The sequence below is a fragment of the Panthera pardus genome, unplaced genomic scaffold (genome assembly GCF_024362965.1).
Source record: "Panthera pardus isolate Hobbes unplaced genomic scaffold, ASM2436296v1 HiC_scaffold_20, whole genome shotgun sequence".
In the NCBI taxonomy this organism is placed as follows: domain Eukaryota; kingdom Metazoa; phylum Chordata; class Mammalia; order Carnivora; family Felidae; genus Panthera; species Panthera pardus.
Genome location: NW_026526766.1, coordinates 32,268,066 through 32,280,789, shown reverse-complemented (window position 1 = coordinate 32,280,789; position 12,724 = coordinate 32,268,066). Strand labels below are relative to the sequence as shown.

The 12,724-nt window shown below is 40.0% G+C and overlaps 1 protein-coding gene across 18 annotated transcripts in view; it reads right to left on the bottom strand.

Annotated features, from left to right (window-relative positions):
* KDM4C (lysine demethylase 4C) overlaps nt 1-12,724 on the bottom strand; it is a 437,058-nt gene that overhangs the window by 396,931 nt on the left and 27,403 nt on the right. For 16 of the 18 annotated variants that reach the window (XM_053907888.1, XM_053907903.1, XM_053907887.1 and 13 more), the window contains one exon: nt 1,654-1,815. The exons of the other annotated variants lie outside the window; for them this stretch is intronic. In XM_053907888.1, the coding sequence (XP_053763863.1) occupies nt 1,654-1,797 (144 nt within the window). In that variant the 5' untranslated portion in view covers nt 1,798-1,815. The remainder of the gene's footprint in view (nt 1-1,653; nt 1,816-12,724) is intronic. 18 annotated transcript variants of the gene reach the window in all.

Sequence of the window (12,724 nt, the reverse complement as noted above, 5' to 3'; positions counted from 1 at the left end):
AAGCAGGAGCATCCAGATGCAGGAGGACTTGAACACCAACCCCTGCAGTTCTGGAAGTTCTCTCCTTGGATATCTGCTCTTAATGTTACTGGACCTCCCCTCAGAGATGGGGATTCCAAGGAGAACCCATAACCCAGATACAGTTGAGCAGGCTCTGACAGGGCTCAGGAACTTATGAGGTGATGCCGACAAATCTACAGAAACCCAGATCACAAGTTTAACATTTAGAATAATAAAATGAAGTAAGTGCAATAAAATATACTCTTCTGAGGTAAAATTTTTCCCTCCCTCACCCCCAGCCTCTTATGAGGGAAGCTTTCTGATTGAAATATATTTCCATTATAGAAAGGACAGAAAATCCATCTTAGGTTGAGATCAAAGGATGAATTATACAGACGATCTCTCTTTCAAAATTCTAACTTTGGGGGGGGGGCACCTGGGTAGCTCAGTTGGTTGAGTGTCCGACTTCGGCTCAGGTCATGGTCTCACAGCTTTTGAGTTCAAACCCCACATCAGGCTCTGTGCTGACAGCTCAGAGCCTGAAGCCTGCTTCAGATTCTGTGACTTCATCTCTTTCTGCCCTGACCATTCTCATGTTCTGTCTCTGTCTCTCTCAAAAATAAACATTAAGAAAAACAGAGTTCTAACTTTGGGTCTATGGGTACAAACCTGCAATGCATTCCTCAGTGCTTTCTGTGACCCTCAGTATATCACAACTACCCTTGGCAGGAGTCCCTGTATCCACTCTGTCTCCTCACATCCATTCTTCATGCAGGAGCCATTGTGACATTTTCAAAATAATGACACAAAAACAACAAACATACAAATAGCCACCATGTCCTCCACTCCTCTGCTTTAAGCCCACCAATGCTTCCCATTGCACTTAGAATAAACCCCCAATCCTTACTAAGGCCAGGCAAGCCCAGTATGATCTGGTCCCTTCAAGGGCCCTCACCTTACTTACCAACCTCTTCCCCTGCTCATTGAGCCCCAATTCCACAGACCACCTTCCTCTCACACTTGAAGCTCAGGTCAGCCTCCAGGCCTCTGGACCTGCTATTCTTTGTGTCCCCACATCTTGGTTTCTTTATATCTTCTGGGTCTCTGCTTAAATGTCCTTAGTTCACCACCCAAAGAGGCTACCACTACAATATACGCTCAACAGGGGCAGAAACATGGTCTGTTCTATCCCATCATACCCCCCCCAGCACCTGGCATCAGGCCTGGTATGTAGCAAGCACTCTCCACACTTGCTAAGCAAGTAACTGAAAAGAAATGAAAACAGGCAAATCTACAGAGAAAGAAAGTAGATTAGTGGTCACCTAGGGTTGAAGGAATAGTTCTCACCCCTCTGGAGCCCCGTACATGGATATCTTTGGTTTCTAGGAGCCATTCTTGTTTTGTTTTGTTTAAATAAAAAAAACATTTTAAATTAAAATTAAAAAAATCCCTAGAACATAACCTAGCATAAATAGTTAACTGAAAAATAAGATAATTATTCTGTGAAGAAATCAAATGCCCTGCATGGTTATCAAGAAAAAAATTTGCAAATATCTTCCTTTGGAATAAACAATCTCCCATATCATGAAAACTAAGAGCATAAATGAAAGGCCAAGTGATTGTTTTTGGCTTAAAGGATCTGAGGATAATCACCTTTGCAAGACCCGCTCGATGGGCTCCTTTAGACTCCATGTACGCGAGGTATTTGTTGAACTCCCGGAACTCCTCCATGGAGGGTCTGAAGGTCATGATCTTACAGCTGGGGTTCAGAGGACTCTCTACCTCAGCCACCTCCATGATGGTTTAGGGCAGTCTCTGCAGAGGAGATGATGCAGTCATCAGCACTGAATTATCGTGTGCTTAAGGTTGGCGGTCATTTCTCCCAAAAAGCATATAAGCATTCCCAGGAGGAACTCTTCCCCTTTATTTACCATTCCCTCTACCACATCATTGAGGAGACTTCCTTATCTCTCCCTGGACTCCTGGGGGAAAAGCCAGCCTCTAATCTTCCTCCTCCCAACTTCCTATTTCTGTGATTCAGTCACTGACCTGATTGTATTACTTGCCTACTCAAAATCCTTCCTAGTAAGAACAAATTTTCTAACTTCACAAGTTTACAAAAGGTGTTGTTTCTATATACCAGTTCTGAAACACTCTGTCATACATGCACCTGCATAAAGGCCTAGTCTAGGTTGAGTAGTGAATGGACAATGTTCAACATCCCCAGCACAGACTTGACTTTAGGTATACTTCCACTTATCATAATCTTTCCTAGAACAATTTACAAACTACCCATTCAGCAAAACTACCAAGCACCAGACTAAAGTACTGGAGACAGAGAAATAGATAAGGTTTGTCTTCACCATCCAAACTCACTGTCTAGAGGCAGAACAAACCTCAACACAAAACTGTACGCTGACAGGAGTAACTAACTCCACCTAAATTACTCAGAGATGACTGACTTCCCCAGAAGGGAACACAGTTAAGACTTATTAGAAGGTGTAAGGTTTGCCAGACAAGAGAAAGAGTATTCCAAGCAGTGAAAATACCTGGAAGTACTGTAAGGACAGAGAGAGTTTAGTTTGTCAGGAGCTTAGAAAAGATTATAGGATGGACTTCAAGCTGTATTACAAAGCTGTAATCCACAAGACAGTATGGTTCTGGCACAAAAACAGACACTCAGATCAACAGAACACAATATAGAACCCAGAAATGGACCCACAAATGTATGGCCAAATAATCTTTGACAAAGCAGGAAAGAATATCCAATGGAATAAAGACAGTCTCTTCAGCAAGTGGTGCTGGGAAAACTGGACAGTGACATGCAGAAGAATGAACCTGGACCACTTTCTTACACCATACACAAAAATAAACTCAAAGTGGATGAAAGACCTCAATGTAAGACAGGAAGCCATCAAAATCATCAAGGAGAAAGCAGGCAAAAACCTCTTTGATCTTGGCCGCAGCAACTTCTTACTCAACACGTCTCCAGAAGCCAGGGAAATAAAAGAAAAATGAACTATTGGGACCTCATCAGAATAAAAAGTTTCTGCACAGCAAAGGAAACAATCAGTAAAACTAAAAGGCAACTGACAGAATGGGAGAAGATATTCACAAATGGCATATCAGATAAAGGGTTAGTATCAAAAATCTATAAAGAACTTATCAGACTCAAAACCCAAAAAACAAATAACCCAGTGAAGAACTGGGCAAAAGACATGAATAGACACTTATCCAAAGAAGACACCCAGATGGCAAACAGACACATGAAAAAATGCTCAACATCACTCATCATCAGGGAAATACAAATCAAAATCACAATGAGATACTACTCACACCTGTCAGAATGTTTAACATTAACAACTCAGGCAACAACAGATGTTGGCGAGGATGCGGAGAATCCTCTCTTTTGCAGTGCTGGTGGGAATTCAAACTGGTGCAGCACTGCTGGTAGGAATGCAAACTGGTGCAGCCACTCCAGAAAACAGTATGGAGATTCCCCAAAAAACAAAAAATAGAACTACCCTACAACCCAGTATTTGCACTACTAGGTATTTATCCAAGGGACACAGGGTTGCTGTTTCAAAGGGACACATGCACCCCAATGTTTATAGCATCACTATCAACAATAGCCAATGTATGGAAAGAGCCTAAATGCCCATCCATGGATGAATGGATAAAGAAGATGCGGTATATATATGTGTGTATATATACACACACACACAACAGAGTATTATTTGGCAATCAAAAAGAATGAAATCTTGCCATTTGCAACCACGTGGATGGAACTAGAGGGTATTATGCTAAGCGAAATTAGTCAGAGAAAGACAAATATCATATGACTTCACTCATATGAGGACTTTAAGAGACAAAACAGATGAACATAAGGGAAGGGAAGCAAAAATAATATAAAAACAGGGAAAGGGACAAAACATAAGAGACTCTTAAATATGGAGAACAAACAAAGGATTACTGGAGAGGTGGGGGGATGGACTAAATGGGTAAGGGGCATTAAGGAATCTACCCCTGAAATCATTGTTGCACTATAGGCTAACTAACTTGGATGTAAATTAGAAAAGCAAAGCAAAGCAAAGTGGAAAGAAAAGAAAAGAAAAAAGAAAAGAGGAAAGTTTACAGGATGTCAAAGTAAAAAAGTAGGTAGCAGACTGTGCTATAAAAATATGAACTTAATTATGCTGACAATAGTCAGGATGATTCCCTCAACATTTACTAATCACCTAATACACATGGAGTGCAAAACTGAGTAAGAAGCACTGGCCTGCCTGCCCTAGAAAGGAGTCCTGCCCCATCCCACTTCCAGATGCAGTAACAGTGTCTGGCATCTGACAATCCAAACCACAAATACTCTCAGAACAAAGCTTTCCTTTTTTTTTTTTTTTAATAATTTTAATTTGCCTGACAAAAAGAAAAACTGGGACAGGATGGAATAGATAAAGATGAAAACATGCTGGGGCGCTTGGGTGGCTCAGTCGGTTGAGCGTCCGAGTTCGGCTCAGGTCATGATCTCACAGTTCGTGAGTTTGAGCCCTGTGTCGGGCTCTGTGCTGACAGCTCAGAGACTGGAGCCTGCTTCGGAGTCTGTGTCTTCCCCTCTCTGTGTCCCTCCCCTGCTCGCTCTCTGTCTCTCTATCAAAATAAATAAACATTAAAAAATTTAAAAAAAATTAAAGATGAAAACATGCTATGGGATAATAAGAGGTTAAAACAGATCAGGGCTACAGATAAAGATGTGATCATCATTAAAGGTTTAAAACCATCATTAAAGGTTTAAATAAGCATCTATCTCAAAAAGTACATGTGAGGAGAATCAAAATTAAACCCTGCCACCCACTATTAACTTAATATAAAGGAGAAAATAATCTGCATGGATATAGATATATTAATACATGACAGAAAATATTCTCCTTGCCTCAGGGACGAGGCATGCAAAAGAAAAAACCTTCCAGGCCACCTCCTCGCCTATCCCCCTTCATATGTGATACACATGCCCAAATCCATGGGCTGCAGGATGGAAGTCTAACCTCTATACAGGATACACATAATCCTTTAGAAGCGCCTAGATTCAGCCTTTACATAACTATCAGGGCCTTGTCCCTCACCACAGCCTGCATTATACTTTAAGCTCCAACAACTTGCACCGATTTGTGCTTCTCTCAACAAACCAGAACTCTCCATGCCTTTGCCCAAACCATTCCCTACCATCACAGTAGCCTTTACCTACTACCTCCTTACCTGGCAAGATTCTCAATCCTTCTCAAGTAGGCCTAAGTGAACCATCCTGTTTGCTTTGACCTCCCTCTCTGCATTCCTTATAGCAGTTGCCTGTCCCAACGGCTGACACTTCTGACCATACACTGAAACTCTAAACCCCTCAAAGGAAAATCAGACTCTCTGTCTCTTTAAGCCTTAACTTCCAGTCTGGGATCCAGCCTGGTTTGTAACATCTGCTATAATAACTACATGCCAACCGAATGAAGAAATAAATGACAAAATGCTAAAGTATATACATAAAATGATACCAAATGCAGGAAAAAGGAAAGCATTGATCTCACACACAGGAAAGTTACTTAGAAAACAAACTCATTTGCTTGACTGGTAAAGAATAATAGAACACAAAAATCTGAGCAGTGAAAAGGGGGAAGAAGCTCCCAGATTACCTTTGTAGAAATATTTGGTACCTGGAAGAGAGCCTTACTTTTTCCCTCGCCAAAGAACAAGGGTGGCATGCATAGCTCTCCAGCAGAGGAAAAAGCCACTAGGGAAGAAATGAGAAATCTAGCCAGTCACTCAACAGTTACTGAAGGCCTAACTGCTGAGCAGGCATTCAGGAAGGATGAAGAGAAACCCTAACAAGGAATGGAGTGAAATAGACAATAAATAAGTCATAAGCCCTCTGTAGAAAAAACCAGGGAGTAGCTATGTTATACAGGGTAGGTGAGGGAAGACATTTCAGGTGCCTGAGAGAGGGAATAAATCATGCAGATATCTGAAAGAAAAGCATTTTGAACTAAGTAAGAGCAAGGAGCCTCTTGGGCTCTTCAAGGAATAGCAAGGATGTGAGCATGACTAGAACTCATAAGAAAAAGAGAATGGTGACAGGGAAGATGAGGAGAAGAGAGAGTTTGGGGGAAATAATCTGGGGCTCTTCCCCTTCTTGTACATTCCCATTCTTGCTACTCTAACAGGTATTTCAAGGAGATGACACGGCTTTCTAAGGTAACTCTCCTGGAGGATTTTAAGCAGAGCAGTGAGCAGGCTCATCATTCTGGCTGCTGTACCAAGCAAAGACAAGATTGGAAGCACAGAGGCAATATACACCAATCCAGGCAAAATAAAATGGTGACTTTGACCAGCAGTGAGAAGTGAGAAGTGATCAGATTGCAGATATATTCGGAACAGAATTTCCTGATAGAAGTGAGAGAAACAGACAAGTCAAGATTTTTGGCCTAAAATACAGAACAATGGTTCTGATAAGAAACTGAAGCCAGAGGACTATTAATATATGCAGAGAATTAGTAGCAATCAGAATTAAATCTCTGCCCAGTTTGCTACCTGGCCTTTGAAACATACTTTGCCTCCTCCTGGTGTCACTATTCCTTGACTACACAAAACTAGTTATACCTACAAATCAGGTACATATACTAAAGACCTGGTTAGCTTATATTTCAGACCTTTTTCAATCTATAAAGTTAATATATGATCATCATAAAATTTGAAATATACTAAAGTATCTAAAAATTTAACATTAATCCCACCACCCTAATCTTTGCCAAAATGAGAGGCAAAAAAGTCTATTGTTAAGCTTTTTTATTTTTAAGTTTCTTTATTTGTGGGGGGGAGAGGCAAGAGAGCAGAGAAGGGGCAGAGAGAGAGAAAGAGAGAATCCCAAGCAGGCTTTACGCTATCAGCACAAAGCCCGATGTGGGGCTTGATCCCACAAACCATGAGATCGTGACCTGAGCAGAGATCAAGAGTCAGATCTTAACCAAATGAACATACAGGTGCCCCAAGTTTCCTGGTTTTTTTGTTTGTTTGTTTGTTTTTGTTTTGAATACTAGTGATACTGATCATTTTGGGGGCGTAAATAACCATTTTCATTTCATTTTTGGGTTGCTTCCTTACATTCTTTACCCTTAAAAGGTAACTTATAAGTTTTCTGTTCCTTGAGTTTTTCCTAATCCACATTTACCACTACCAAATTTAATCATGCTGCACAAATTCCCAGCCACCCTTCTTTCTCCTTTACTTTTACTTCTCTGAATCATGCAGAAAAGTAGGTTTAAAATGCTCTTGCAATAATGATTCTTAGTCAGAAAAAGACTGTTATATTTTGGGAAGAATATACCTATGATTTTCAGCTGAAGGTGATACAATGATCATTTTTTCAACGTTCCCCCTCTTTAGAGACTGAATCCCCAAAGTGAGTAACAGCAATTCTGTGATGACAACTTTGTTGTTTTGCTTCTACAGAGCTAGCCTTCAATGTTTTTATAAACCACCAAAACCAAATAGTCATATTTCTGGTAAATACCCTAAGAATTTTTTCTTAATGAGCTAAAGATCTTTTTTATTAAGTGAAGAAAAGCCTAACACTAATTCATACTTCTGTAATTCTCCCAAGCTTCTTTTCTGAAAAATTTTACCTTATCATGAAGGACAAACATCTATTCTTATTTTAATCATGTATCTTTATTTGGCAATAAAAAAAAGAAACTGGGGCTGATACTTTCCTGCTAAATGTAAATCTATATCCTATATTGCTTTCCTGTGTACACCTGTATTTCCAACTTCTGTTCTCTTATTTAAGCAACTTCTATGAAAAACATAAAAACGGATGGTTCTCATCTTAGGGGTATTATTTTGTTAGACAATGCCTTCCCACAGAACTGGTCTGCACTGCTAACTGCCTCCGAAGAGAACACTTAAGGATCTACTGCAATCCTAAGAGATAAAGCACTCACCATTTAAGCAGATAATTTATTAAGCTAAAAAGAAAATGAACTAAGGCACAATTATCAGTCATGTGATATTAGAAGAGAACACTCCCCTATGCTTCTTCATGTGCACTCGCCCGAACACTGGAGGCATCCTTGCCAGCCCTCATTCCTCCCTCCCTACAGTGAGATTTTAAAAGAAACTGAGCAGTCAAGGTCCAGAAGGAACAGGTGTGACTACTCTACTCTACTTCAGTTCCCAAGTGCTAAGTCCACCAGAGGCAGCTGGAAATCTCGCATCTCTTTTTTTTTTTTTTTTTTTTTTTCAAAAAATGTTTATTTATTTTGAGAGAGAGAGAGAGAGCGAGAGCCTGCGAGCATGCAAGCTGGGGAGGGGCAGAGAGAGAGAGAGGAAGAGAAAGAATCCCAAGCAGGCTCCACGCTGGGGCGTGGCCCCGACACAGGGCTCAATCTCATGACCCTGAGATCATGACCTGAGCTGAAATCAAGAGTGAGATGCTTAATCAATTGAACCACCCAGGCACCCTGGAAGTCTGGCATTTCTATTGCAACACTGAAGCTCACCCACTTTGGGCCTCACAGTGAGCCAAGTAAGCTTCTACTTGCAGAGTGCCTCAGTCAGGCATTGTTATGAGTTGAATTATGTCCCCACAAAAGATGTGTTAAAACCTAACCCCTAATACATGTGAATGTGACTTTATTTGAAAACAGGGGTTTTGCAGATGTAATCAAGTTAAGATGAGGTCATGCTTCATGAGGGTGGACCCTAGTCCAATATGACTGGTGTCTGTATAAGAGGAGAAGGGCTGGACAAAGAGGGAAGAATACCATGTGAAGAGGGAGGCAGCCTGGAGTCATGCAGCTACAAACCAAGAAATGCCAGCAAATATAAGATGCTAAGACAAAGGCACAGAACAGATTCTTCCCCAAATCCTTTACAGAAAGCATGGCCCTACTGACACTTTGATTTTGGCCTTCTAGCCTGCAGAACTGTGAGAGAATAAATTTCTCTTGTTTTAAGCCATCCAAGTCTGTGGTAATTTGTTATGGCAGCCCTAGCAGACTAACGCAGGCATCAGGGGTCATATTGATGGGAACATAGTAGCCTACCACATTCTCCAACCCAGTTTCACCAATAGTAAAGCCTATAATACTCTGACCTTCCACCTGACTCCTTCGTCTTTCTCAGTTGGGTAGAAAACTGGCAGACCACCCTGAAAATGCCACATTAGCCACTAGCACTGCCTATCTAGGAACTGAAACACAACAGGGACATCGGGCTTTAAATTCTTCCCTTTTCTATCATCCCAGGACCTCACAGGCCTGGAGCCCTAAGTTAGAGAGCAAGACAGCAAAGAAAATCCTCAGTCTATTAATCATTTTTTGCCTAAGCCAGACCTCAATCCTCTCCCAGAGACCCAGGGGGCTCTTCTTTAATCTTCTTGGTCCCATTCAAATCAGCAGTCCACCTTGCTCTACCAGCCTACAGAGATCAGAAGTAAGAATGGGAAGTTGGACTCAGGGAGACAGTTCTGGGAAAGAAGAGTCAAGGCAACAGATAAATCTGTGCAAAAGTTTCTTTTATTGCACAGAATCTAGGATGAGTCCCAGGAGAAGGTTCCTGAAGAGAAGTGATCCAAGTAAATATGTAGATTCTTTCCAACAGTCTATACTGGCCAACTCACAATTCTGACTGTACCACTCTTTATACTCTTGGTGGATGGAAACAGGCAGAAATCATCCTCCTGGGCGAACTGAGCAGTGTTTCTCCTTCTCCTGTTCACCAAAGATCTGGCAAGATTAACAGATACTGGAGCACTCAGGGTGTCATCTTCTCAGAATTAAGTATACAGAAGAGGTGTTGAAACCAGCAAAATTGCCAAGTATTCACTCTTGGCTCCACCCCACATAACATTCCTTTCCTGGGTCAGACTACAACGAGGTCTAGACTTCAGTGAGTGGGTCAGGAGAAGCAATTTTCTTTCCATGAAATGCCCACAGTGTAATTGATTCTAGTTGCAAACCCCAAACTTCTTCCCAGCACTAAATCTTATATAATATCTAATTTATGTGTCCACTTCAGTCTTGCATCAATTTTTCAAATGCACTGAGTCAGATATTAATGACACAAGTCATTTCTTGGTTTTCGTTCTTGTATCTCTTACACTTCCCTAAGTGTCCACCAATAGGGGTCTGGTTGGATCAGTGTGGTACTTCCAACAACAGAGTATAGGCAACATAAAAGAATGAGAAGGATCTCTAAGTACAGATCTGGGGTGATTTCCAAATTACACTGTTAAATTAAAAAAGCAACGTGCAGAACAGAGTTTATAATATTCTACTTTTTGTATAGGAAGCAAGATCCAACCCACAAAAATGGTTACCTATAGTGAAAAGAAGAGACAGGTAAGGAAGCAAAACTTTTATGAGTATAGCCCTTTTAACTCAGCAATCACGTATATGATATACAAAATTAAAAACAAAATTAAAAAGAAAAAAAAAAGCCAGGCCTAACACCTGAAAAACAAATTAACTGTATAATAAGTCAGTGACATGAACAAACAAGGAAAAGAATTGCTTACGTAACTTCGAATCACAGTATTTAGGCTGTAGATTCTAACAGGATATATTTTAGGATATAGGATGATTTTTTAAATGTATATAAATTACATTTCTTTGTTAGATTTTTTAGTAGTAATATTAGTGTTAGGTCTTTTTTAACTATTACAAGTACACTATAAGATACAGCAAGTAAGCAATAATGCTAACGTCATTAGGAATCAAGATTTTCATTATAGGGGTCCCTGGGTAGCTCAGTGGTTAAGTGTCTGACTCTTGATCTCAGCTCAGGTTTTGATCTCAGGATCAAGAGATACCAATATAAAATCCTTTGATTACATAAAAAGTGAGTCTTTCATTAGAATTTGAAATAGCAATATGAACTCAAGATTTTTTTCTCTTAAAATGTTTATCTTCTAATACTGCCCACTGAAAAAGGCATAAAAACAATGACAAAACAGTAATAAAAATTACTGCACACAAATTATGGTCTCTAAATATTATATTTCAATAAAAAGAACCAGGGATATTTGAAGAAAAGGCTAGTTCCAGGTCTGGGACAAGAAATGTATAATATGTGACTAAAACATGTTGTTCCAGAAAGCAAGCAAGCTATCAAAGACTAATGAGAGTACATTACCACTTCAACACTAAATCACTACTAAGAAAATTAGATATCATGTGCCTCCTGATAAGATACACTGAGAAGGATACACCATCACTTATATGGCTATTCCAATGAAAAGTAAGACTGTTAGAGAATAAAAAGAGCATTACATATATGGATAAAAACTATATGTATGCACCAACAACCAGCCACCAGATATTTGCACAGAAAAGCACAATAATGTAACAAGGGAGAAAAAGAATTAGATTAAAAGAACAATAACACAATGGATGCCTTGCTAGCTCAGTCAGTAGAGCATGCAACTCTTTATCTCACGTTCATGAGTTCAAGCCACATGCTGGGCATAGAGCTTACTCAAAATAAAAAAATAGTATTATAGGGGCGCCTGGGTGGCTCAGTCAGTTGAGCGCCCGGCTTCGGCTCAGGTCATGATCTCATGGTTTGTGAGTTCAAGCCCCGCGTCGGGCTCTGTGCTGACAGCTCAGAGCCTGGAGCTTGTTTAGGATTCCCTCTCTCTCTGCTCCTCCCCTGCTCACATTCTGTCTCTCTCTCTCTCTCAAAAATAAATAAACATTAAAAAAAATTTTTTTTAAATAATAGTATTACAAAAGAGCAGTAACACAACTAGAATAAAGGGTCTTTAATATGTTTAATATGTATGCATATGCATATCTACATTCTTATAAACCTGAGAATATCCTCATTTAAAAGGCATAAATTAGAACATTGAACCTTTTAGATTCAATACTCAGACTTTTTCTAACTGCCTAACCTATTATTTTATACTTGTAAAGTTCAATGGCAGAATGTCAGAGTTCCTTTATCAATAGTCAGATTCTACTAAATAGGCAACTATTAGAAAATGGGAGATGAGGGTTGGGGAAAGATAGATTCTATTCAGTCACAGCTTGCACAACACAACCACCACCTAATTGTTAGAAATCCCATTATCTTTTTCCCTTGGGATAAAGTTTCCATTCATCTCTAACAGTACAATGGCCACAACCATGTTGATTAATTAGTTTGTGCCCAAATCCTTAGGTTGAAGCACTAGACTAAACAAAAGATTACTGTAGCAGCCAGTGACAGTTACTCGGCTTTCCAGCACTTAAACTAAATTGACATCACACTGGTAATCTCAACCAAACAGAATGATATTTTTTTTAATTACTATTACAATGGATGTTGAAGTAAATCACCTTGTATATTTCTTTCAAATTGTGACTATTTCACTTAAGAGGCAGCCAGGTGAAGGCAGACAGAGCCAGACAGAGCCAGACAGAACTGGATTCTTTTTTTTTTTTTTTTTTTTTTTAAAGTAGGCACCATTCCCAATGTGGGGCTTGAACTCATGACCCTGAGATTGAGAGTTGCATGCTCTACAGACTGAGCCAGTCAGGCAACCCCAGAACTGGATTCTTATCCCTCCTGCCTCCCCCACTTAATGACCACATGACCTCTGGAAAGTTTCTTAAGCTAGACCTCTATTTCCTCATTAATACCACTCCTCCCTACAGCATTGTAATGGGTACTCAGTTCGAAGTTAAATGTAAGAATCTAG